General features: G+C 40.7%; 2 protein-coding genes and 1 pseudogene across 2 annotated transcripts; all 3 read right to left on the reverse strand.

Moving 5' to 3' along the window:
- Positions 1 to 10,241: 10,241 nt before the first annotated feature.
- LOC102715417 (disease resistance protein Pik-2-like) lies at positions 10,242 to 18,034 on the reverse strand. Its single transcript, XM_040527192.1, has 3 exons — positions 16,973 to 18,034; positions 12,655 to 13,227; positions 10,242 to 12,227 (listed from the first exon to the last, which is right to left on the reverse strand). Exons 1-3 carry the CDS (start codon positions 18,032 to 18,034, stop codon positions 10,242 to 10,244), a joined length of 3,621 nt encoding a protein of 1,206 aa, XP_040383126.1.
- A 1,258-nt stretch (positions 18,035 to 19,292) lies between these two features.
- On the reverse strand, positions 19,293 to 20,224 carry LOC102715690 (annotated as a pseudogene).
- A 2,959-nt stretch (positions 20,225 to 23,183) lies between these two features.
- LOC102715967 (solute carrier family 35 member F1-like) lies at positions 23,184 to 27,493 on the reverse strand. Its single transcript, XM_040526535.1, has 11 exons — positions 27,129 to 27,493; positions 26,391 to 26,485; positions 25,667 to 25,724; positions 25,363 to 25,557; positions 25,167 to 25,243; positions 24,955 to 25,037; positions 24,680 to 24,731; positions 24,325 to 24,393; positions 23,759 to 23,845; positions 23,610 to 23,674; positions 23,184 to 23,512 (listed from the first exon to the last, which is right to left on the reverse strand). The coding sequence occupies exons 1-11, from the start codon at positions 27,283 to 27,285 to the stop codon at positions 23,413 to 23,415; spliced, it is 1,038 nt and encodes a 345-aa protein (XP_040382469.1). The 5' UTR covers positions 27,286 to 27,493; the 3' UTR covers positions 23,184 to 23,412.
- Positions 27,494 to 27,954: the final 461 nt, after the last annotated feature.

The raw sequence follows: 27,954 nt of genomic DNA on the forward strand, positions 1-27,954 counted from the left end.
TAGTTACACACACTCGCACTAACACCTTAATTGTTTCCAAACCAAATTCAATTTATAAACCAAATCGCAAGCCAATTGTTCATCAGAAAATATTAATCATGCTTATGATCTTACAATCTCCCCCTTGATGAACACATTGGCAAACACTTCAAAATTTGTTTTGTTGTTTTTGTGAAGTAACTCCAAAAAGCATGCAATGCAAAAATCTCTCACTTTTGAAAAGAAAGAAAATCCTTTGAGTATGTCAATTATGCACAAATTTTTTTTACCTCGTTCTCCCCCTTTTGACAATGAATTCATCAATGAAGGTTTTTTATTTTTATTTTTTCTCGGAGAGCTTTGCAATGTACCAGTAGTAATTCAAGAACTTGTATTGCAATAACAAGGTAGAAAAAATGACTAGCTAACTAACAAGCATGCACTAAAGTAAAACCATGAACTTGAGATATGGCAATTAAGATCAAGTTAACATTAAGAATTCATGATTTCAAAGAGTTATAATGCAACATCGGTACCAGCACATAGATTGAAAAATAAATACTGTACATATATACCCATTGTATTTATCACTCTTTCTCAAATTAGCTCTAGCACAAAATTACCAAGAGAATTTTTAACCTTTTTACTTGAGCCTTTTTGCTCAATTTTTTTTCTCTCAATTATTCCGGGTACGTCCTTGTCGTCAAGACTGTTTCCAAGGATTCGGCACCCATTATTTTTGCTCACATCGAATACGTCCTTGTCGTCAAGACTGTCCAAGGATTCGGTATTCATTTTTTTCTCTCATAGATATTTTTTATTCTCTTGAGCAATTTAGAAAGCCATTGAGGAATAACAAATTAATAAAGCATATATATAAGCATTTAAAAACAACCCATATGCTAGCATCAATATTGCATATTTACTTAATTCAAGTATAGAATTTAAGTGTCATGCATCATCTCCCTTAAAAGCAATATCGAAAGCTCATGTATAAACCAAAAATGCAGACAAGCTAGATTACTAATCATATTCTCTAACAAGTATTGCAAGCAAGTACTACAATATACTAAAGGCACGAAACAAAGCTCTTCCTTTTTTTGATTTTTTTTGGTTTTAAAACACACCATGCATTAATTAAAACCTGTATGCAAAAACAAAATCAAAAGAGGAAAATGCAACACGGAGCCAAAATCTCCCCCTTAATTGATGCCAAAAGGATGAATAACTCCCAATTCTCCCCGAAGAAAAGCAAATCGAGAAGAATCCAAAGGTTTCGTGAAAATATCAGCCAATTGCAATGTAGTATCAACAAATTTTAATTCCACATCTCCCTTTTCAACATGATCCCTCAAAAAGTGAAAACGAATATCAATGTGCTTAGTGCGTGAGTGTTGAACAGGATTCTTAGCAATATTAATAGCACTTGTATTATCACAAAAGAGAGGAATTTTCTCAAAAGTAAGACCATAATCTCTCAAGGTTGAGATAAGCCACAAAATTTGGGAGCAACAACTAGCAGCAGCAACATATTCAGATTCAGCAGTTGATTGAGCAACATTAGATTGTTTTCGAGAAGACCATGCAATCAATGAAGTACCAAGAAAATGGCATGTACCACTAGTACTCTTCCTATCAATTCTACAGCCTCCAAAATCCGCATCCGAATAACCACTCAAGCATATAGAAGATGAAGTAGAATACCAAATTCCAAATTCAAGAGTGTGTTGTAAGTACCTCATGATGCGTTTAACCGCTTGGTGATGTGAAGCTCTCGGAGAAGCTTGAAATCGAGCGCACAAACACACAGCAAATTGTATATCCGGTCTTGAAGCAGTGAGATAAAGCAATGATCCTATCATACTTCTGTATTCCTTTTGATCAACCGTTTCACCATCTTCATCAGGATCCAACACAGTAGCAGATCCTATAGGTGTAGTCATTGGCTTGCAATTGTCCATCTTGAAACGTCGTAAAAGATCCTTGGTGTATTTTGTTTGATGCACAAACGTATCTTGAGGTGTTTGTTTAATTTGCAATCCCAAAAAATAAGTCAACTCGCCCATCATACTCATTTCAAATTCCCTGTGCATCGTTTCAGCAAACTCCACAACCAAAGGGTGAGATGAACAACCAAAGATGATATCATCCACATAAATCTGAACGAACAGTTGATCATCACCATGCTTAAGAACAAAGAGAGTTTTATCAATTTTTTCCATTATAAAACCTTTAGCAAGTAAAAAGTTTTTAAGCCTATCATACCATGCTCTAGGTGCTTGTTTCAAGCCATACAAGGCTTTAGACAAACGAAAAACATGGTTGGGAAAATCAGGATTTTCAAAACCAGGTGGTTGTTTCACATAAACTTTCTCCTGTATATAGCCATTTAGAAAAGCACTTTTAACATCCATTTGAAATAATTTAAAACCTTTTGAAGCAGCAAAAGCTAACAAAAGTCTAATTGCTTCAATTCTAGCAACATGAGCAAAAGTTTCATCATAATCTAACCCTTCCATTTGAGTAAAACCCTGAGCCACAAGTCTAGCCTTGTTTCTAATAATTAAACCATCCTGATTTTGTTTATTTTTGAAAACCCATTTAGTTCCAATAATATTATGACCAACAGGAGGTTCAACTAAGTACCAAACTTTATTTCTTTTAAAATTCTCAAGTTTTTCATGCATGGCATTAATCCACGATTCATCAGTTAAGGCATGAGTAACATCTTTGGGCTCAAAATTAGCAACAAAAGCAGAATTCACATGAAAATCACGAGTTATTACCTTCGACCTTGTAGTACGTTCATCCAAGTTACCTATTATTTGTTCCGGAGGATGTCGTCGTTGAATATGAAGTGGAGCAGTGGCTTCAGATGAATTTTCATGTTCTGTACCCTGTTCTGACGAACTAGAGGTTTCGGGAGGTCCACCACCATCCGCACCTGAAGCACATGAGGAAGATCCTCCGGGCCTGTTTGACCGCTCTTCTGCCTGCGGTCTGACTGACATTGTGCCACCGGTCTGACCAGCCGACACTTCGTCGTCGTCCTCGTCATCACTTTCCTCCACAAATATATCCTCCCCCTAAACCTGTGATATTGTACCTGAAATTTCGGGTCTAGTACCTGGACTAGCCTCATCAAAAGTGACTTCACAAGTCTCAACAATTTTGTTAGTTTCTAAAACAAGTACACAGTAACCTCGAGAGTGGGCAGCATATCCTAACATAAGTCCATCATGAGAGCGTGATTCAAATTTATCTAAAATCCCAGACTTTAACACAAAGCACTTACACCCAAAACACGTAAATGAGAAATCTTAGGTGTATGTCCAAAACGAAGCTCATAAGAAGTCTTTCTAAGTTTTGATCTCAAGAAAACACGATTGGAAATATAGCATGCAGTATTAACAGCTTCAGCCCAAAATTTCCTAGGTGTACTGTACTCATCAAGCATAGTCCTAGCCATCTCAACCAAAGAACGATTTTTTCTTTCAACCACACCATTTTGTTGAGGAACCCGGGGAGACGAAAATTGATGTTCAACACCTTTTTCATTGCAAAACCTCTCAAAAGAAGCGTTTTTAAACTCTCCACCATTATCGCTTCGGATGGTTCTTAAAAATCCAGGAAGTTGAATGGCCAACCGAAGATACAAACTTTTAAAGTGTTCAAAAGCCTCATCTTTGGTAACCATAAAGAAAACCCAAGAATAACGAGAGAAATCGTCAACTATAACCAACACATACCACTTTCCTCCAACAGATTGCACTCTAGCCGGACCGATAGTGTCCATGTGTAAGAGCTATCCTGGTGCATCCGTCATCACAGAAAATGTAGGAGTATGCGAGCATACAACCATTTTAGCATGACGACATGGCGAGCAAACCAAATCAACATCTTTTTTAACTTTAAGCAAACCACGAATAAGATCTGAACCACTAATCCTAGTTAGATGATCAAAGCCAATATGTCCAAGTCTGCGATGCCAGAACATCACATCTTTAGAAAACTTTGCAACAAGACATATAACTTCAGAAGAAATACTACTTTCAAAATCAGCTTTAAAAACTCTTCCATATCGAGAAATATTAAGCACAACATCTCCAGAAAAATCAAAAATTTTACTTCCACTTTTCTTAAACAGAACATCAAAATTCTCATCCACAATTTGAGAAACGGAGAGCAAATTGTCCTTTAGATTTTCAACCAAAGCGACATCATTCAATGTAAATTTGTCACTTACCTTGACAAATCCAGTTGCAGTGATCGTACTAGTAGAAGCATCACCGAAGATGATTGAATCCTTCCTTGATGCCCTCACGAGAGAGGAGAACCAACTTTTATCACCGGTCATATGTCGCGAACAACCGGAGTCCACAATCCACACGTTCTCCTTCCTCGCCAAAAAAGCCTATGCATAAGCAGATGCCGAAGTCTCAGTACTGGGGTTAGATAATAAACATTTAGGAATCCAGTACTTAGACACACGACTAGATCTAACAGGAACATAACCAGTAGAAAATTCAATATGTTTCCTTTTAGAAAAATGCTCCCAAGGCTGGTTTAACTGCTGAGGAACATGCGGTCTGACCAAAGCTTTACCACCGTTCTGACGGGGGTTATAACACCGGTTTGACTGCTGGTACTGCTGCAGTCTAACCGCCTGCCTCGAGGTAAAAGCCAATTTTTGCCATCTTTGTTTTGCAAAAGCAATTTTCCGTTCCTTTTTCTGCTTTCTAGCAAGTCTAAAACAGAAACCAACAATATGGCCATCTTTACCACAAAAGGAACATGTATACTTATCACGATGAGTTGAAGCACAAGTTGATATAGCAGGTTTAGCATTAACAACTGATGTAGTACTAAAGACAGGTTTGGCATTTACAACAGATTTAGTGTTAAAAGCAGGTTTAGCATTCACAACATGTTTAGCACTCACAACTTTTGATGAAGAAGCACTCAAGGAAGACATGATGCCAGCAGATTTAAATACAGTGGTCTTAGGTTCAGGTTCAGTCAAAATTTCACCATTCTGAACAATACTTAAAACAGTAGGAGGATGTCTAGAAAAGTGAACATGAGGATCAAAACCTAAACCACGATTGTGTGTGCTAACTTTAGATTGATCAAGAATCATGTTGAGGTTCCTTTTTCCATCAGAAAATCTTTGCAAAGACTTTTTAAATAAGAAACCTCTTGAGTTAAACTAGCACAATTTTTGCAAGAAATCACTTCATCTCTTTTAACAACTTCCTTCATTTGTTTAACATATTCCAAAGCATGTTTAAGTTTCATCTCATTAGAAGGACATGTCAAGCAAGGTTTAGCACTAGATTGCTTGATTCTTTTAGAGCTAATCAAGTTAAACATAGAACTAGCAAACACAGCAACTCGACATTTGTTTAAAGCTCTCTTAGCCAAGAACAATTCATCAACCAATCTAGTATTCATTGTAAAGCTAAGAGCAAGACAGGATTCAAGTTTTCTAGATTTCTTGATTACAACATCAAGTTTTTTGCAATTATTCTGATTAACTTCTCTTACAGCATTCACTTCAGCAAATAAAACATCACACGATTTGCATTCATCATCATTAGAAGCAAGAGATTTTAATTTACTATTTTCAATATTAAGAGAATCAATAGTAACTTCTTGTTGACTAATTTTTTTCTCAAATTTAGAAATCTTGTAACCAAGTCTAGCAATCACTTCTTGAAAATATTCAACACTAGAAGGACCAGTTACCTCGTTGTCATCGTCAGAATCTTCAAAACTTTTAGCCATGAGACAAACACCAGCAATGTTCATACTCTTGTCTTCTTCTTCATCATCTTCAAACTCAACGTCACTGTTTTCTTGAACAGCTGCAAAAGCTTCATCCAACGCCTTTTGATAATACTTTTTCATCTTCATATTCTTGATTTGTTTCTTATTCTGCTTGGCATCTTTGGATGCATCTTGAGGTTTAGCTTCTTCCTGTTTACCTCTTCCAAGCTTGGGGCACTGAGAACGGATGTGATTCGGTTGACCACATCCAAAGCATCAAATTGGTCCTCCTCTTCTCCTGATCCTGATATTACTCACAGCTCGAGAAATTCTGTTAGCGGCCAAAACCAAGTCCTCCTCACTGATCTCTTCCAGTTGATCATCGGACAAGGCGGTAAAAGCAGCAAAAGCTGCCAAAGAAATAGACTCAGAAGAAGATCCAGATGAGGATATTAAAGCAGTAGATTTCAAATCAGTCCTTTTTGAAAGAATATTCATCTCATATGTTTTCAATTTAGTATAAAGAATATCCAAAGTTAAAGCATTCATATCAACAGACTCTTGATTTAAAGTAACTTTAACATCCCAAACTTTCATGTCAAGGCCATTCATAAAGTGACGAGCAATCTCAGATTGAGAATAGTTAACATCATAAGAAGCATCAACAGATCTAAGATCACTCAAGATTTTATTGAAACGAGCCAAATAGTCATCCAAGGATTCTCCAAGTTTCATTTCAAATTTTATGTACTCCTTTTTGAAAACATCCTTTCGCAACTCTTTGATATTTGAAGTTCCAGTATGAAAATCATTTAAAGCTTTCCAAATCTTATTAGCAGTTGCAAGATGCGAAACACGATCAAAATCGGAGCGAGAAATCCCATTCAGAATAATATTGCGCGCTTTGCAATTATTTCCAAATTCTAATTTTAGAGCCGGAGTATCAATGCGTTCAGGAATCTCATAAGGTTGATTAACTTTAAGCCAAATATCATAACCCTGAGATGTAATATAAGATTCCATCTTTTTCTTCCAATAGTCAAAATCAGATCCATTAAATATGTGAGGTTTGTTTGAAAACTTTTCAGCCATGGCAAACAAATCTAAAGATCGGCGAAGATCAAATAGAAAACGAGGCTCTGATACCACTTGTAGGATCGAACAAGATCAAACAAACCTACCAGAGGGGGTGAATGGTAGGGAAAAACAAAACCCAAAAATCTTTTGCGGAATAAAGGATTACCTCTGTCGAAGAAATTGACGCAGGCTTGCTACCTTGATCGCGTCGCTCCTGTGTCCCCGCTATCTTGATCGCGCCGCTCATGTGCCGCCAAACAGATCATTGAATCGCGCCACTCCTATGATGTCGATCGGATCGTCGGAATCCAAAAAAATCACCAGTAGATGAAAGCCGAAAACGTAGATTGAATAATCTTGACTTTGTTGCATCAACTGGTATTTACAAAGTGCACCAACAGCACTCCTATCAAAATCGTCGATCTAGAATCAACAACTAAGTCTCACAAAAGCACACCAGGGGCATACCCCTCGGTCTCTATTTATATCGAAAAGTCTATCACCAAATAGGAGTAGGACTCCTTATACTAATATGGCTCATCTCTTAGTTTTCCTAATCAAATCCAACATGCCAAAATCAGACACAGTCGCAGAAGTCTAAACGTACTACAGTAGTCCGACTGCTACAGTACCCGCCGCGCTACAGTAATCCGGGTGCTACAGTAATCCGGGCCGGTTGCTACAGTGCCACACGCTACAGCAATCCGGGTGCTACAGTACCGTGGCTCTACAGTATCCGACGCTGCTACAGTGTCCGAACCTGTAGCAAATTCCTTTCCTTTTCTCATCCAGTTTTGATCCGATTTACTTCCCAATTTTTCCGGCGCTTACACACACAACATGTGAAGCCCGTTACGATTCCATCCCACACGGTGTTGCTCCACCATGTGCTAACTTGTATTCAATATCGTCAGCTGGCATCCTCGTTCGTCCGGACCTCAGCTCCTCCCTGAGCCTAGTCACAATCCCACCGTCATTGATCGATATTGACCTCAAGTCACCTGCACAACTAGAGACAAACCAACCGTTTCCGAGCACAGATATCGCAACCTGACTCACATTAGTTACACACACTCGCACTAACACCTTAATTGTTTCCAAACCAAATTTAATTTATAAACCAAATCGCAAGCCAATTGTTCATCAGAAAATATTAATCATGCTTATGATCTTACATGCTCACAGGATGAAAGTAATGGCGAGAACAGTAGGAAGGGAAATGAAGAAAAATTTCGAAGATACTACATGAATATGTGTAATCGGTGCGGCACATGTGCCGCCGTTCTTCTAAGGGCTATCGACCTCATCGTTTGCGTATATCTCAAATCTGATACTACGTGAATGATGCTGCTACTGTTATCAGAATTTTAGGATTTTCTAGCTGGAAGGCTAGGTTTGATTGAGGTTGTTACATAGCAAATTTTACTTGGTGATTTGGGTTGGTTGGCATTGGATTTTGTTGAGCACGTAAATCTTTACTATTTGTTGATCATTGGTTTTTTTTATTACTCAACGACTGCTGCGCGGCACACTCTGTAAAATTGGAAAGATATTTGAAGATTACGCAAATGTGTGTCTACCACGTAAATTAGACCAAACTTTGAAAACTGACCAGAACATTAGCAATTCTGGTCCCTACCACTTAAATCATATATAACAGGTATCTTTCATTCCACGTACACACCACAGATATGGTATCTCTATAAATTGGTGGACCTAAATGCCCTTTATAATTATTTTTTACCCTTTGTACTAAAGTACCTCTAATACTTTTCCTACTGTACCTTTCACCATGAAGCGTTGGATCTTTATCCTTTTTGAATGCAAACACAGTAAAAAAAACCTTGAGAAAAAAAAATTAACAATCACAATTCAAGTGTGCCCAGTGTTGACAACAATATATGAAAGTCTTTTCCATGCAGTCAAATTATTTCAGAAAGTAGTATAATAAATGACAGGAAATGAAAATCCTAGAATCGACAGCCATTTGTGACCATGTACAAGGCACACACACTAGCTGATGGAAGGCGCATCTACAATTGGACGATTTGTGGCACAACAAAAAGGCGTGGAATTAAACTTGCATCGATGGTTACATCTGTAACAGGAAAAGAAGTCATCACCACATTCGCTCTCACGGGCTAGAAAATTCCATATTAATCGAGAGAAAATAAGGTAAAAAAGAAAGAGTTTATTTAGGAGAAAGGAACGTGACTTTTTTGGATAAAAATAGAACGTGGATTTTTTTTGGAAGGATTGGATCGGACAAAGAGAGAAAAAACGTGATTTCTAGCAGAAAAAAAAGAACGTGATTTTTTCAATAAAAAAAAGAACGTTGATTTTTTGGAAAAAAAATCATATTTTTGGATCGTGCAGTTGAAGGAAAATAAGAGATAAAAAAAGAAAAGATAATATTTTTTTGGAATCGGAGAAGGAAAGGAAAAATATCAGGGTTTTTTTTTAATCAGCGCGGCTGCCATCTGATCCCTACGAGGATATCTTTCAAGATTAAACCAATAAAAATTTCTCAAATGCCTAAAACTATTTCAATTATTTTATAGTGAACCATATGTTATTTGAAACATCTTATAGATAATCACAAATAATTAATATATATGAAAGGTATGCTATTAAAGAAGACGAAGGAAAGAAGAGATATTATCCCATAAAATTTGTACAATTTTGATATATTATAGTATTATCCTTATATCTTAGATCTGTTATGATGTTAAGATAGTATAAAATGAGTCACCGTTTTAATTTACATAAAGCATCAAATATAGAAGTTTGATCTAAGTTAGGTCAGAGGTTAAAACTATATTGTCACTTTAATATTTATATTTTATAATATAATATGACACTATGTTTGATATTATATAAGAAATTTCGTAACGAAGTTAGCCGCGCGCAGGCCACAAAGCTAGTTTGAGTTAATATCATCAGGTGATTCAGCAGAACACATAGCAATCCAATTATTTTGAGCTAGAGCAGCAGATTAATTGCTCAAAATATCGAACTTAGGAAGAGAGCAGTAGGGAGATGACTGGCTAGGAGTTTTAAAACGGTACTTAATTCTATTCGGTGTTGGAGTGAAGAGAGCAATACAAAAATATTTGAGGTTGGCGGACAGCAGTAACTAGGAAACGAAATGGACAACCATCAGTTTGCAGAATACACAAGTGAGAGGGAAACAGAAACAGCACGAGATATAACACTCATATATATATATATATATATATATATATATATATATATATATATATATATATATATATATATATATATATACATATATATGCAGTAGCAGGCACTCACTATAAATAGTTATACATAGAGTAAATAAAGATGATTGAAAGCTTACAGAGGGCATATACACACACTCGATCCAACAAAATTGATCAGTTGTACTTTCTAGCTTAATTCCTTGCAAAAAGTAATTCACGGTCGTACCTCTTGAGAAGGGGCTTGTTTGTATTTGGGTGGTTGGCAAGCTGCTTCCGCACGTCTTCCACAAATTCGTCCGTGTAAATTTCGTTGTTGTCCAGCATGAATTCTTTGAGGCTTGGGAGCTCTTCTAGACCCGACAACAATCCGATGTCACAGAAATGGGCAAGATACAGCAGCACCTCAAGCTTGGGGGCTGCGCCTCCTCCAAACTGCACTGATTTGATGAGGCCACTTCCCGATCCTACGAAATAGAGGTCCAACACCCTGAGGCTCGGGAACAATATTGCGGTGGCCTCCGGTTGCCGGAAGTTGGGGCGGACCCCGCCCTTGAACGAATCCTGCAGGCGCAGGATGGCCAGGCTTGGCAGCGCCCCAAGGACTTGGATGGCGGCATCGGCATCCTCCAGTGCGGTCTCCTCTAGTCTCAGCTTCATCAGATTTTGGAGCTTCCCGATCCACTGCGGCAGTTTGCCCAGTTGTCCTATGAGCCTGAGGCTCTGTAGGTTCTCCGGAGGAGAAGGGGAGGTTGACGATGTGCCTCTGTACTCCAAACATCCGCGCAGGCCTAACTCATAACTTCCAAGCACCGACAGTGACTCCAGCCTACCGAGCTTGGAAATGGCTGAGCAGAAGGCTGGACCGTTCTTCTTGTTGATGCCCGTCACGCCCAGTCTGCGCAACTGGGTGAGCCTCTCTATCTCTCTCGTAGCAACATTCCCCCATGCGAGGTGCACATGCTGGAGTGTGTGTAGACCTTTGAGTTTCCTAATCCCTCGTGGCAGCATAGGGTAATAGTTATCTAAGTCCATCGAGAGAATATGGGGCTGCACACAACAAATGTAGTTGCATGCATCACGTCTGCTGAAGCCACCAGCGCTATAGGGTTCATACCAGTCAAGGTCTTCCAATAGACAAGGTGCACAACATGCTCCACAGAGACATGACCCATTGCGCAAGAGCCGTAGACTTCTCTCTGCTAAACTCTTGCTACTCGACATGCCAGATGCACCGGCATGAAGATATTTTAACTTCCGAAGCTTCACGATGGTTCTCGGCAGTATCGCTATTGTTGTGTACCTTATGTCCAGTGTCTCAAGTTGTCTCAAGTTACCCAACGAATCTGGCAAGTGAAGAATGTTGCCATATCCACTTAAAGAAAGGTACTTTAGGTGAATAAGCTTCCCGATATGCTCAAGGTGATGTTCGACTAGACCATGTGCGTCTTCCAAGTCAAGAACTCGCAACATCCTCATCTTTTCAGAAATGAAAAAAGGCTTCCATCTCCCAAACACCGTTATTGATCTTACACGGGATAGGTCCACTATGCTTTGAAACTCATGTTCATCTCCTTTCCAGTTACTACTTATGGCAAGATGACGTGTTGCTCCATGTGAATTTGAGCTACAACCGTCCTCTAGTCTAAGCACAAGGTTTTCCTCTATTGACTTTGTGATGCTGATTTCACGCATGAGATCGTGTAGCTGGCAATAATCAATCCCTCTTCCAAGTTTAATTGAATTTTGAGCAGCTGGTAGGACCATGCTCCTACTTATGAGCTCAATGAAGTTGTCATGAGCTATTTCTATTGAAGATTTGCCGCGTGCCTCGCATGCGTAACCCTCAGCAATCCATCGTTGCATCAAACGTTTTCGGCTAACCTTGTGGTCTTCAGGGAAGATGCACAGATACAAGAAACAAGACTTGAGATGGTATGGTAAACCGTCATAGCTTTTTAATAGGACTGTTCTGATAGTATCAAGCTCTGGATTCATCTCTAGCTCAGCACTAATATGTTCATTTAGCTTCCTCCATGTCAAAACAGATTTTGGTTGATTTGCCAAGAAGCCACCTATGGTGACTATTGCGAGGGGAAGTCCATTGCACTTCTTAATGATTGGTTCTACTTGCCCAACTAACTCAGGATATTTCTCCTCCCAATTGTCCTCCTTAAACACCTGAAATTGACACAGTTTTAGTAACTCATAACTATTCCATCTGTCCAAAAAAATATGATGCTTATATTTTTGAGTAGAAGTGCTGTCTCAAATACTTCATCCGTTTCACAATGTAAGACTTTCTATCTTCGCCTAGATTCATATGAATGCTAATGAATTTAGACATATATTATACATATTCATCAATTGATGAATTTATGTAAGGCTGGAAAGTCTTACAATATGAAACGGAGGTAGTAGCATAGTAGTGATGGCAGTGTATTCTATTGATGATCGATCTAATTATGCATTTTCTTATACAACTATATATACCATCCCGTTTTTTTAAAACATGCATTTGCAATGTAGAGAACAGACTTGATAAATGATGCAGAATGGTAATGTAGTCTCAAATAAAAGATGGAAAATGGTGTCAGTACGTACGTACCTTTCTTGTGAAGAGCTCACGAGCATGATTAGATTCTAGCATTCTGAGAATGTGTATGTCATCGCTTTCCTTGTTTGAGCAGTGCTTAGCAATGCTCTGTTGCCTTGTGGTCACTATTACGCAGCTTCCTGCAGTTTCTGGCAAATGTGGCACAATCTCATTCCATTCACTGATAAACCATACATCATCGAGAACAATCAAGTACTTCTTTCCTTGTAAAAGTACGGTCAAATTATCTGCCTTATTCCCATCTCCAAACTGTACAGCTAGACTCTTAAGGTGGTGAGAGCAATTGAAAGGACGCATAATTGTGACCCAAGCACGTTTATCAAACATTCCACTAAGTTCTGGGCTTTGATACACCTCTCTTACCAAAGTGGTTTTTCCAACACCACCCATTCCCCACACAGAGATCACATGACGTCCTTTGATATCTTTTTTTGAAACTAGATTGGTGATATCATTTTTCTCATCCACTCGCCCAATGAGCTCAAATTCATTCAATGCAGCAGCACCGTCTTCCTTTTTTGAGCTGGAGCCGTGCTTTGTTGGATCAGTTCCGTCCTGAGCACCCTGAACAAGTAAGTAAATGGTGATCAATTATTAAGTGCACCTATTCCCACATATATTATTTGAGCACTTGTTCATGTCAAAATGATCTCCAACAATTTTATTTTCAACAACACATAGAAGAATTGGGTGCCGCTGGTTTTTTTATGATGGTACAATTTCGAATTTCAGATGACAGAAATTCATGGTTCCAAACAGATAAAAATAATAATTGCAGCGGAATCACATAGACAAGCGATTAGGAGAAGTGCGTTATTTATGTAAATAGTTCAGGCAGCTTGGTGAATCCGATTTTTTTTAAAAAAAAGAAAGCATCATCTGGCGTTGCATGCAAGGAAAGTGATCCCTTCCACCCTATTTTTTTTTCTTCTGCTTATGCTTATAAGCCAAAATTTGAATTTTCAACCTTAAATTTAGAGTTGATTAGGATTTTTTTTCACCAAAGTCTATTTTTTAGACTTGGCTTTTAAACTGTTGAAAATATGTATATAAGTTTTTTATATACGTATTATTTTTCATTTACAAATATATCATTTGACTTTTTCCATAGAAAAAAACCAAAAAATCACCCTCGAGGTGAGCGGTGCTTTGCTGAAGGGAGAGGGGGAGAATGTGAATACCTTGGTTGGTTTGGATTGTGAGAAGAATGGGCAGAAAATGGTTGTCGCGGTGCAAAGCTTGGGTCTAAACGGTAGTTGGGATAAGTCACCAATAACGACCTCCTAGCGGTGGAGGGGCACAGATGAGTTTGAGTGGAACTGTGTATCACCTCAGTCCATTTGAAGCCTATTAGTAATGTGGTTTAGGTGTATGTGCACCAGAAATAGATGTGTAGTGGTGGTTTAGTATCATCTTAAAAGTTTAGGTGAGTAGGGGTCTGTTTATAAGCCTTGATGCTCCAACTGTGATATCTTTGGGTTAACCCTTTTACATAAAGTGATGACGAAAAACTCGAAAGTGTAAGAGTAATACTATGCAAACGTGGGTTCGCTCAATGTGTAGAGCGAACTAATACAAAATTTAAAGGCTATGTGTTACAAGGGTGTTACAAATGGGCATTTGCGGATCGGTAGAGTAGGGATGGCAACGGGCCCCGATACCCGACGGGTATTTGCTCCATTAGGGGATAGGTATGGGATCATATCTCTTCCCGCGGGTATCAAAATAGGCAAGAATCTATCCCCAGCGGGTATGGCGGGTACGGGGATGTTCTCTGTATACCCGTCCCCGTTACCCGTTGAGGAACCTGCTACTGCTATTCATGCCTATATCAAATAGGCCCAGTAAGGTTTGTGGGATCTGAATACCTCTTCTCAGCGTTTGTGGGATCTGTGCATGGCTTTCTCGATCCATGTAGGGAGAACTGAAGTGTGGTTGTGGCCTTGTGTTCCTATCTTCTGTTTTTTTCCATTTTAAAGTGCACAATTTGTTATCTTTATTGCCATATAATAGTGATTTTAGATGAGTGTGTACTCGGGCATGGGTACCCGACGGGTATGCAATACCCGGTCGGGGACGGGGATGGGGAAAAATCTGTACCCGCGAGCGGGGACGGGGATGGGAACGGGACAGATTTTAACTCACGGGGATGAGAACATTCTGCCCATACCCGATGGGTATATCCTTGTTGCCATCCCTAGTAGAGAGGGATAGAGGGACTGCTCACTAGAGGGAAAAAGAGCTAGCAGTGTGGCTGTGGCGACCAAAGAGGAAAAAGGAAATGAGGGGCTGCGTGGTGGCAGGGGTTGAGGATGCTTGGGAAGAGTAGGGAGAGAGTATGAGTTCGCCAGCCTTTTTATATAGCCAGCAATGGTGGTATCGTGAGAGGTGGTAGAGCAAAGGTGACAACCGAAGGCGGTTCGGCTAGCACGATGCAATGGGCAAATGTAGCGGCGACGCCTGTGTTGTGGTTGATAAGTGGGCCTACCTTATCAGCGTCATGTGACAACCCTAGCACACAGCCCTCACCTATCGGTGGCTATGGGTGAGCACCTCATGGGTTGTGGCAGGCCGCATGCTCGGGGCGAAGTTGGCCGTGAGCATGGGTTGTGACAGCGTAGTAGACCATCGGCCAGCTCGACCAAGGCGTAAGTGGAGGCAGGCCGGTGTGGTGTGAAATGGGCTAGGGATGAAAATAGCATGGAAATCCTACCCATTTCCGAATCCATTTTTGTTTGTTCCTGATCGTTCCATTCGATATCGGAAATTTGTGGTAACAGTAACGGCAGTAGAAACATTTTTTTTCTAACTGTTTTGTCGCTATCCCGTATTGGCCCAGTAATTCCTAGAAATCTCTAAAGGCCCAAAATACCTCTAATAGGGTAGCCCAATAGCAAGTTTTTTTAGTGATATGACCTAAGGCCAAAAATGGCCTTGGCCCATGAGTCTCATTGTAGCTAACCCTATGCACAACCAGTAGCCGCATCCACCATGGTCCGCCCCAACCAACTTTGATGACCAGCGCTAGTTCACCCACTTGACCCCATCTAACGTAGGGTCTGCTTAGCCCGCCCAATTCTCACTTCTCTGCTTATTATTTGTGATATATCTTTTGGTTATATTTGTTGTTGAACTTATTGTTAATTTCTGATATCATTGAGTTTCTATCAACTATTGAACTTATTATTTGGGGTATATCCTTATGGGCTCACTTGATTATGAATTATATGATTTTATTATGAATAACATGATGTATTCATGTGGGTATGATTGTATAAAGTAGTATGAGCGTGCACTCACACATAAGCATACCTGAATATAATAGTATGTTTGTTTTATGAGTAATTTTACAGTCCTTGAGAAGGTACCATGAATTATTCAAAAATTTAGTGTAAAATTTAGTACCTCTTAGTACCTAGGTACAAAGAGGTACCAAAATTTTACACTAAAAATTTGATATCTCATGGCATCTTCTTAAGAACTGTAAAATTACTCTTGTTTTATACATGAATTTCGGCTTCCGACCGATATCGGTACAAATCCTCTAGGAAGGTTTCGTTAAAATTCTAACATTATTGATATCAACTGGGCCACACAGGCCAGGCCACAAGGATGGAGGTAGAGAAGAAAAAGAGTGAAGGAAGGGGCAGGAGGCCGGACTGGGCTGGCTGGGCCAGAGGAAGAATAAATACTTTTGCCCAAAACTAGAGAAAACATGGAAAATTCTAGGAATTTGAATATTTTTTAGGAGTTTAAATTTGAATATGAAACTTGAATTGGAAGTCGAGCTCGGGAATTTGAATGAGAATTTTCGAAAGATTGAACTTGAAGGATTTGAATATATATGGATTATAATCACGAGATTCAAAATTCCAGGACTTGGATTTGAATATGGATTTTTGGGATGGGTTTTCAAGGATACTTCGAATTCAAAATTTGAAATGGGAGTCAAGGATTTCAAAGGAGGGCCTCCTGTGACATACGGCGAGCCTCAGCGTGGAAAAGGTGGCTGCAGAACGGTAACCGGAGTGGAGGAGGTCCTTACCGTGGTTTGGCTCGGCAAGGGGTTGTGAATTTGGATTTTGGAAACTGCTGAATGCGAATTTGGGAAATTTGTCAATTGTTTTTCTATTTGAGATGAAAATGCATGCCACGCCTGTGGAGAAGCGTCTCCACAGTGGTAGTTTAGATGGCAAATCCTATGATATAACTTCGCGAGCATTTTTGTTAACCAGAAAAACGAAGAACAAATGAGAGCAACAAGAGGTAGTATGCTAATTGTGGAGGATTTGGGGACTTTGAATGTTACCTTCTCGTAGAATACATGCAGAGTCCTATCTGAAGAAATGTGCATAAGCTCTGGTGCTGCACTCTCTGGCCCAACACACAAAGTTGCAACCCCAACTTGCTTTGTGGTCACTATAACCCGGCTCCCTTTCTTGTTGTTTGGGAAATATGGTTTAATCCGACCCCATTCTTCAATGGTGGATACATCATTAAGCACAATCAGGTAATTCTTCTCCTCCACGTATCCAAGGAACGCATCAACCAAATAGATATCATCCTCCTTCGCCATCACCATGTTTCGTAGGACGTCTGTTGGTGGAGCTTGTTTTTCTTGTCTTTCCATGGCTGCTTCAATATGATTTTCGATGAATTGGCTGACAATGCTTAGCAGGAACTCTTTCTGATTGAAATGACTCATCAAGCTGACACAGGCGTAACAATCAAACTTGCCGCTTGTCTTGAGGTCGCCATAGGCCCTTCTGACGATGGATGTCTTGTCGAGGGCATCACTCGGTCCCCATACGGCGATCACTCTAAGCTCGTCGTCCTTCCTGCTGATTAGTCGAACAAGATCAGCGCTTGCTTTCTCCTGCTGCCACCTCGCTTCGTCGACGCTGGCTGCAGGCATCGGCGTCGTTCCAGCCAGGTGCTGCCGGCCGGCGGCGGAGCCAGAGCCGGATGCCCTGATGAGGCGGTAGCGCATGTTCCGCTGGCTGACATCCTCGACCTTGGCTCGGAGCTCCTTCATCTTCTTGGCCACGCGGCGGCGCTCAAGCAGCGCGCGCGGGCTGCAGCACTTGCGCCACCGCGATGAGCGGACGGCCATGTCCTGGAGGCAGTCCTCGACGTCGTAGGCAACGTCGCGGACCTGCTGCACCCAGGTCCTGACCACCTTGTTGTGCTCCCGTTCCTCCTCGTGAGCTACCATGAGGAAAGACCGCATCATCGCCAGCTCGTCCCTGACGAAGGCATGGTCGCGCTGGATGCCCAGCTGCAGGGCGACCTCCTCGGCGACGGCGGATTGGGCGTAGCCGAGCGCGCCGCCCAGCACGAACTTGCCAAGGCTCAGCACCGTCGACTCCATCGACCACGGCGCTAGCTCTTCTGTTCTGTTGCAGTTCGTTTCTGTGGTTGAGCGCACAATGCCAAAGCTAGCAACAGATTAACGAGTGTCTCTCTCTCTCTCTATATATATATCATATCAAAGTCCTTTAGTTAGAAGATGCCTAGCTTGCTTGTACGTCCTGGTGTTCAACAAGGCAAATTAAAGCAAGAGGAGATCGGTGATACTTTGGCTAGCTTGCAGGTGATCGATTGAGCACAGCTGACTTGGCGAGCACAAAAGCATCGTAATATATCTTTGCTTGCTCTCATGTTTCAAGAATAGATACTAATCTACCATATATTGTATACCAGCGTGAAGTCCTCATTTCTACTATCCTCTTTCTTTATACCATATTGTTTTGATCGTTGCATCTAATAATATCCATCATACTTAATTAGATCCAACGGTGTAAAACGATTTAGTACCGTGAGATATCAGTACCTCGAGATACTTTTTGTTGGACTGGAGCAAATCTCTCTTCTAAGGGCTTTCCTACCATTCTAAAAAATACCTTGAGATACTAACAATTTTAGTGTAAAATTTTGATATCTTAAGATGACACCACTATCAAAGTTTCAAAAACATTTTCAATTCCTTTCATGGCAATTTGCTTGAGCTTTAAAATATTGATGTTTAAATGCTTCAAACTATGTAAATGGTTTTAAAAATTCTAAAAGATCGATGAGATATACGTTGAAAGCGTCTATCATCCTAACAAAATTTCAGTGTAAACTATGACTAATATAGATAGATAAACAAAAAATAGAAGTAGTGGTAGAGAGTAAAGTGCACATTTTTTAATAGTTTGGGGTGAAAAATAGGTTTAGGGGGCTAAATGGTACAATAAGATAGTTCAAGAGAGTAATATGGACTTTTTTCCTAAGATGATAATCAAACTTAATATCCAAAATCCAACTGTAATACCTTTAAATATGAAGGAGTAGATGTGCCCTATCGGTGAATTTTAGAAGGAAAAAAAAAGCCTATTTTGCCTCCATCAGCTATGGTTGGAGTCTAATTTACTTCTCTCGATCACAAAACTAGGTATACCACCTCCCTCATCTATTTGACCCGTGATATTTTGCCTCCGATCCCTTAATGATTTGGATGACAACCTTTTCATGCCTATTTTTTTAGATGTTATTAAAGTGAACAAGGAACTTTTGCTCCAAAATCAAAACCATGAATTTCCAACATATTAATGGCACAAAATCAACCAAATTTAGGTAGGTCTAATCTATATCTTAGGGGTGAGGTCAATTTGGTAGAGGTTGGAAGGCCTGAGGCCGTCGGTGGAGTTGAAGAAGGCGAGCGTGCGAGCCCACTTGAGGCGGTCCTTGAGCTTGTGCACGGCCACCGTGTCCGCCATGAGCTCGTGCCGGTAGCAGGTGACCTCGGCGTACATCTCCCTGTCCAGGTAGTCGTACATCCGCGGCTCCTCGCCGTACCGGTTCTTCCCCCTCCGCCCCTTCCACAGCCACCGCCCGAACGCCCTGTCCTCCGACCCGGCGTGGTCCTCCCTCAGCTCCGGCGACGCCGCGATCCACTCCGCCACGTCCCACGACACGATGTACCCCATGCCGGACATGTACTGCCACTCCGGCGCGGTGTGGCACGGGTTCAGGAACCCGTGCCACATGTCCCGCCGCGCCTTCCGGCGCAGCGTGTCGCCCAGCGCCTCCAGCCGGTAGTACGTGTCGTCGTCGATCTTGCCGGCGTAGTCGTAGCTGCCGGCGGCGAAGAGGCGCGGCAGCGACGAGAAGTACTCGTACGTCTTGCCGTCGTTCATGTTCTCGGTGCAGTTGAGCACCAGGATGTCGTTGTGGGTGATGATCTCCAGCGCCACCAGCACGGCGTCCTCCTCCTTGTCCAGCCTGCACATCACGAACCGGACGTCGATGGCGGCGCGCCGCGGCCGCGGCTGGAGCGCGTACGCCATGCGGAGGAGCGCGCGCCGCTCGTACAGGTGGGCGCAGGTGAAGATGCCGAAGAACTCCGGAAGTCCACGTCTGCCGCCGCCGCCTTGTCGGTCACCAGCGTCGTGGTGCTGCTGCTGTCGCATGGCGCAAGCTCCGACCTGAGCTGGGTGAAGTCGCTGGGGAAGATGGCCAAGTAGAAGAGCGCGAGGACGACGAGGGGGACGAAGCAGGCGGCGATGTTGGCCGCCATGGCTATATGCTTTGAGCTTGACGCTAAGTACGTTTGCTATTGTGTTGTGTCAGCTTAAGACGACCTTAAGTACACTGTACACTGACGCTACTACTTATCACTTATCAGTCATCACTCTAGCCTTGGCTACAGTGCTTTAATTCCTTCCTAAACTCTTCGTGAAGTTGCTAGATAAAAAACTATAGGTCTGCCTATTGATCAAGTAACTGGAAATTTTATTTGCGTCAGTCCGTTTATGTGTATCTTGGGATCAGTATTCAACAGCCTAAATCTAATAGCATGCACATATCTTAAAACAAATCCGACGGATAGAAGAATCGACTGACACGTTAAAATTTTTTAAGCAACTGCATAATAGCAAAGGCGAAAAACTATATGCACTCGTGGAACACAGTAATTTAATGAATCACATGTGAGTAAACTAAAAAAACCTCATTTACTTCACCACGTCAATAGAGAATAATTAGAGTACATACGCACGTCAATTAATATTAAAAAAAATCAAAAGATCTGAATAGATGAAATGTTTCCTATCAACGACTTATAGGAAAGTAAAATGTACTTTTGTAAATTAATCCTTACAAATCTACATCCTTTGGCCGGTTTTGCTCCCTGCCATTATGGTAAAAATAAGCTGTGGCGAATACAATGCACAGCTGGTGTGCATGTTCTTTCGAGTATGGGAGGACGAAGTTTTTCTAATTTATATAGCTATTTAATGGTATATAAGATAGGATTAATTAATATAATAAAAATCTACTTTATAAATACAAGATTATAAACTTCTGTATAAAATATTTTAAAAATACAATATTCAACCACTTGTGCGTGAAAAAAAAAAGAAAAAAGAAAGAAAAATCTAAGTGACAAACGCATAGTAGGATTTAAAAAGTTCTTGGCATAGGTTGCTCCAAGTCATCATCTTGTTTCATCCACATAGCTATCTTATGCGTATGCCTATGAGCGTATATGATCCACAGGTCGTCAACTACGTGCATTAATTCCTCTGTTGAATGAATATGTCGAACTCCAAGATGCGTTGATCGGAAGTGTGTTTGGTTTAAGTTCTAACTAAAACAAACCCAATAGTTGACCAGTGAAGGGCTACCGGCCAATCCTGGCCATCTTAATTTGGTCAATAGTATTTCGTCTAGTGGATTATTACAAATACTACAGTTGAAAATGCATCAAACCCTTCCAAAGTGGATCTTAGATGATTAGTGATAAAATGGTCTAAGAGACTAATGATTTAAATGATATAAGATTGAACATCCTAAGGCACTATTTGTTTCTACTTAGGATTATTGTAGGTTGGATTATTAAGCTAGATTACTAATTACACTAAGCTGGAGGAGAATAAGTTGTATTCTGGTTGTTTATCTTATTATTTGATAGGCTAGATTACTGAGTTTGCATGACTAAAGTCTGAAATGCCCTCAATTATTTTGGGATAAGTGGTGGCAATGTACGTAATTACTTTAAAATGTCAAAGGGCAATGGGTCTTATCCAACCAATAATCCGAAAAAAAAAACACCTATGAAGGTGCTTATCAAATTATATTAATCTAGCTTGTAGATTATAATAAGTTATCACAATAATCTATCTGTTTATTTTAAATTATTCCTAATAATCTAGATTATAATAATCTTAAGTGGAAACAAACATGGCCTAACCTGAATCATGAACCCACGGTGAATTTGGAAGAAAGAGGCAAGCTAAGCCAAGCCAATTAAATTTACTTTTCGGTATAAATTCTAGTCCTAAGAAAGCCGTGGTTACAAAAAGTTTACTTTTATTCCTTGTGCTCAAAGATCATTGAGATCTGAGACATACTTAGCACAACACTTGCACCAATTTGAGAGAGTTCTACTAGCCAATGACGGTAGGGTCCGATCAGCTGGATAAACAACTTTTTCTAAGTGTTGTTGGCCAAAGGGTCTGGGCTCCAAAGATCGGAACCTCCGATGGTTGGGCTATGTCTAACGACTGGATAACATAGAGTGTGGGTTAAACAGCCCCTAGGCCCCCTACACCCTTTAGCCTTTTGAACAATTCCATTTTCATTTTTTGTGCCTTTTGGCTACTCCTGGTTGATTTTGAGCCTCTCTCACGTATTCTTAAGTTCTAGAGACTTTTTCTTAAACGGTCAAAGAGATTTAGGTTTGCTTTTGAGAACAAGTATTTCACAGGTCTCACGATGCTTGAGCTTATATCTTGGAATAGCCTCGAGTCGTTGACATTTGGAGAAGGAGCGGGCCTTAAACTTAAGGTGCTATTGGTGGCAGGGGCTAATCCAGCGTGGTGGATGTGGGGGCTGCAGTCCCCTACACGCAGGATTCCCACAGAAAATAAGGAAGATGAAAGGGAAGAACGGGGAGGAAGGAAGAAGAGGAGGCTGGAGGAAGAAGAAGGTAACCAGCCCCTCCAAACTTTAGATTCTAGATTCGCCCCCGACTAATGGACATTGTTGACACGTAGCTAGCGTGGTTTCCTGAGATACAAAACCTTGCAACACCGAAGGAACTTTCGCTACGGGATTACTACCACACGAGCTTCAAGGAAGAACTCTCTTGCATCGTATCATTTTAGTAGTGTTTCAAAATTATGTGCTATAATTCTGACGATTTCAAGATTAAGTTTTACTCCTTTTTTTTCTCCTTGTTATGCACCATTCGCTTACATTAAGTCTATAAGTTTTACTTTTCCCGGTAAAAATTATACTCCCTCTGGTTCCATAATACATCTTCCGGTTCCATAATACAGTACTTGTCCATTTTGGACTATAAACAACTTTCAAACTATTTACTCTAAAAACATGGAGACTATATGTATAGATTAGTCTTGAAATCTACTTCAATAAAATCGTGTGTGGTATATATATGAAAATAGTGATCAAAATTGTTTTTTTGAAAACCGCGATGGAGTAGTAGCATTTGCCTTTTTGCTGCCAGTTGCAAAGACAAAAACAAAGAAATTGGCTTGGCCACTAATCATCGGTGTACATCTTCTCAATCAAATGGCTGCCTCTCCTCCCTCTCTCCAGTCTCCACTCTGCTCTCTCCGTCCGAGAAAAAACCAATTTCCAGTGACAAATCTGGACATGGCCTGTTGTTAATTCATCGACAATTACATATTTCCCTGTAGCATTCTTGCAGATCCGGCCGCCGCCGATGCAGGCGCAGGAGCTTCACGCCGAGCTCTGCACTCCGGCCTCTTCATCACCCGCTTTGCCCTGCTCGTCGCTGGCTCCGGCGACCTGCGCCGTCTCCTCGGCCTCCTTGGAGCTCCTGCGAGTTACAGAGCTATCAGTTTCAGAGGAAATGGCAAAAGATTACAGAATCATGTAGACATGTCAGGATGCAGCGATTGTCAGCTAAAGCGTACTTGTATGAGTAGATGAGGAGGCCAACCGCTGTGCCGGCGAAGGCGACGAAGTAGATCCAGTCGACCTGGCCATTGGCAAAGAACAGAGCTTTGGTCAGTACAGTTCGGTTCAAGAATTGATCACCATGTGTAGTGTGCAGAGTGCAGACCTTCTCGTGGTAAGCAAATATGCGGATCAGAACAGCCCACATGTCTGAAGTCAGCAGCGAGAGGTTCAGCATTGTTGCCCCACATATCTGCAACAGGCCACGACAATGATAAGAAAAGGATGCGAGTTCGTTGGCACCATTTTCGTCATGCACTCGAAGTTGTCATCGTTGAAATTAGTCAGTAATTTTGTCAGTAAGAAGTTACGAGGGTGTTTAGTTGGCGAAATGAAAATTGTTAGGTATCATATCAGATGTTTGACCGGATATCGGAAGAGGTTTTCGAACACGAATGAATAAACAAATTTCACGACTGGCCTGTAAACTGTGAGACGAATCTTTTGAGCCTAATTAATCCGCCATTAGCATATGTGGGTTACTGTAGCACTTATTGCTAATCGCGCACTAATTAGGCTCAAAAGATTCGTCTCACGATTTCTCACATAACTGTGCAATTAGTTTTTCGTTTTATCTATGTTTAATACTCTATTTAGGTGTTCAAAGATTCGATGTGATGTTTTTTGGTGAAAATTTTTGAAAACTAAACTGGGCCTATGATTCTGCAATACCTTCAGTACTGTGGGTACAGTTGAGTAGAACAAGAACATTGCTAATGCGAATCCAAGAAAAGGAAGCACCTGAAAAAATATAAGAAATGGTCATGCCAAGAAATTTAATGGTTACAAACTGCCAACAGATATGGAAAGCAGAGGAGTATGAGCATTGGAGCGATTCAGTTGGGAGACCACACAGTGTTCTCATAAAATGCTTTTATAGTTGTCAAGTATTGTAACCATTTTGCTGTTAGTTTATAGTATCAAATAGAGTTGAAGAGATTAAATAAACTGTCTGAAGTTCCATCATGGCTGCTACAGCTTAAAAACAGTGTGCCATATGCAAAGCAGCAGAAGGATGGAGACTTACTGCACCAGCATTCCAATTAATTGAATGAAGTTCCTTTCTCTCAAGTATACTTCTGTAGCTATGTCAAGGAAAAACTATAGGATGTATTGTGTACAAGAATTACAAAGAAAAACAGAATTATGGAAATGTGATCAATATATTAGAAACGATGAGATTATTACATACTGAAAGTAGTAAAGGTGCTGATTACTGATTCAATTCAATGTAGGTAAGAAAAGGAGTGCTTTAACAGAAAAAATATCAAATAAAATAGAAGGATTAGAGTCCAAGGATACATTTGTATTCCACTGATAACAGCTCCAAAAAGTCCCAGCATTGCCATCAACTCAACTCTGTTGCTTTTCTTGACCAGATACTCCTGAAATATCAGGAAGTGATAAATATATATTTATGCACTATTGACTCTACAGTTGAGGACCATGCCAATAAGTAATCTGATAATTGCCACAAGAAAATAGGAAAAAGGTGAACTGAGGTACTTTGCTACCTCTGTAACATTGCTGCAAGCATAAAGCATGGAACCAAAGATCACAAGCAAATCTCCCTTCAAAGGGTTGGGTCCTTCTGCAATACATTTCAGAACTTTACTTATGTTCTGATCAGAATTTGTGAAAAGAAATCACAGAAAAGTTCTTTATAGCTGTAACTAGTATAAATTGCTTCATGAGAAGTTATGTCCTTACTAGCTCGATCAGAGGCATGGACATCTGAAAATACTACTAATATAAGTCCGGCCACGCAAACTCCAACGCCGATGAACTTCCTGAGTCCATACTTGGTCTTCAAAAATATCCATGTAAGAACAATCACACAAGGAATTGACCAGCAATCCAAGAGCATCACGCTTGTCAAAGATGTGTACTGATAAGACTTGACGACTGTGTAAACAACAAGAGATTTTGCACGTTTTGCAACATAAACTAAAATTTACATTAACACATAAGTGGTAGAAGTAGTCTATTATTTTAACTTGTTTTTGCTACATACCTATATAATTCGCTTCCACGTCAATAATCCCAAGGATCAGATAGTAGTACCATTTTATCTGCACAAAGAAATTGAGAACTTCCAATCTTAATAATCGTGGATAATTTCACATGGCCATGTCAGCCAACAACCAAAATAGTCTGCAAACTCATAAAGAACAGAATCAGAATAAGCATCAGACTCTAAAGGCAGCGATCACAGGTCCTGTCCATAAAGATAAGATATGCCAATCTTGTAGCCTACAATCATCAACGGCCCAGAAGGAAAACAATGCAAACCAAACTACAACCAGCTACTAGTCAAAAAGAATAAACTAAAGGCTGGCCATGTGCTGTACATATATAGTATTCTCCGCTTCCCCCAAAGAGTGTATTTTTGCATTGTTTGGGTTTAACGTTTGACTGTCCGTCTTATTTAAAAAAGTTTTATGATTAGAATTTTTATTATTACTAGATGATAAAACATGAATAATATTTTATCTGTGACTATTTTTAAAAATATAAAAAAAATTCAAATAATACGAACAGTGAAACGCGAGACATGAAAATCTATAAATGCAATTAATTTGGGACGGAGGTAGTAGTAGCTAAGAACAACGGTACAGAACTCCAGGTCCTGTACGTTTCTACAATTCATCACTAAAATTGCTCATTGAACAGCTCATTATGGCATCTATATATCAATTCCTAGTGCAGATTAAGGACAGGTCAGGATGCCGGCATACCGTGAGTGGCTGCCTCCGGTAGATGAGTATACCACCATAGACTAGGGCAAGAAGGATGTAGTTCAACAGGGACTGAGATGTTGGTGCATTTATACCTGCAAAAATATCATTTCAACAATGAGATATATATTATCTTCAGACTTTAGTCCTTGAGTTTACTTAACAGAATTGATGCATCACAGCACCATCTGAACTGAGTGACAACATCTAAACTGACACCATACAGCTAAAAGAATCATATTTTCCCCATGGGGTTTTGTTTAATCAAAAGCGCTACAGAACTAAAAGGAGGTAAACCTTGACGGCATCAGATGTTGCATAAAGTCCCTGAAAGGCAGTAAACCCCGTATTTTAATCGAAAGGCTCCAAGAATTATCTTTTCTGTCTACCAAAGGCTCTGCAAACCAAGAACACAAAGATGCAGGAACAATCCCGAATCCCTAAACTCCATCCCCGCGCCACTCGAAAAGTCAAAACAGTAATCTTTTTTTATCTCTTGGAACTAATTACCTCATCAAAAAGTTGAAAAAAAAATCCCAAACATTATCGCAGAGAGAACGAGATGTCTCCACCGTCCAACAGAGAGCCAATCGTAACGAACTACTCCTACTCCAATCAAACAGCACAATCGAAAAATAAAAATCAAAAACAAGAGAGGCGTGAAGGGAAAAAATCGCTGTTTGATATGGCAGTGCGTGACACGATCGTCGCGTGGGGCGGGAAGCAGATGGCCATCACCTCGGCGGGCGAGCTCGGAGGAGGAGAAGCCGGTGGAGGTGATGAGCAGCGACACGAACTGCCCCAGCGCGAGCCCCAGGAGCATCTCCCGCCGCATCCACCTCGCCACGCAGCCCTCCTCCTCAGCCGCCGGCAGCGGCGGCGGCGGCGGCGCCATTAGTTCTCCCCTTGCTTCTCTCTCTCTCTCTCGCGCGGGGGGGGGGGGGGCGTGGGGCGTTGGCGTTGCGTGCAATGTAATGATGAGTTTTGGAAGGATTCGCGCGGCGGAGGAGATGGATTGGATGGCGTCGAGGAGTCAGGGAGGAGCCGTGATGCTGCGGCTGCGGCTGCGGCTGCGATCGTGTCGCCGGCCGCGCGAGGACTGCGAGGGTTGGTGATGGAGGTTGACGTCTCGTGTGGACCGTCGGATCGTCGTCGGCCACCGCTCTTGTCGTTGAGCTGTTTGGACTGCTTTGCTTGGGTCTGGTTGCGTTGCAGTCGAGCCGACAGATCCAGCTTACGGCAGCACATGTCCAGTAAGGAGTACTGTTTATAATGGGTCATCTTTTATGCTTTTTAGTTATAGTCATTTTCAGAGGTTCGTAAAAGAAAAATAAAACGGTATATTTACATGTAGGAAATAAATTATGAATAAATTTTTTATATACATGTTAATAGTGATTTAAAAACGAATGTTGTAAAATAAACTTCAGAGATAAAAATCTTTAAAGTTAAAAATTCAAACTTTAACTTATAAGTATAAGAAAAAGCCAAAAGATAGGGTGAATATATTTCATATTATAAGTTATTTTGGCTATATATAAATTTATTTATTTATTAATATTTG

Source organism: Oryza brachyantha, chromosome 8, assembly GCF_000231095.2.
Source record: "Oryza brachyantha chromosome 8, ObraRS2, whole genome shotgun sequence".
Taxonomy (NCBI): Eukaryota; Viridiplantae; Streptophyta; class Magnoliopsida; order Poales; family Poaceae; genus Oryza; species Oryza brachyantha.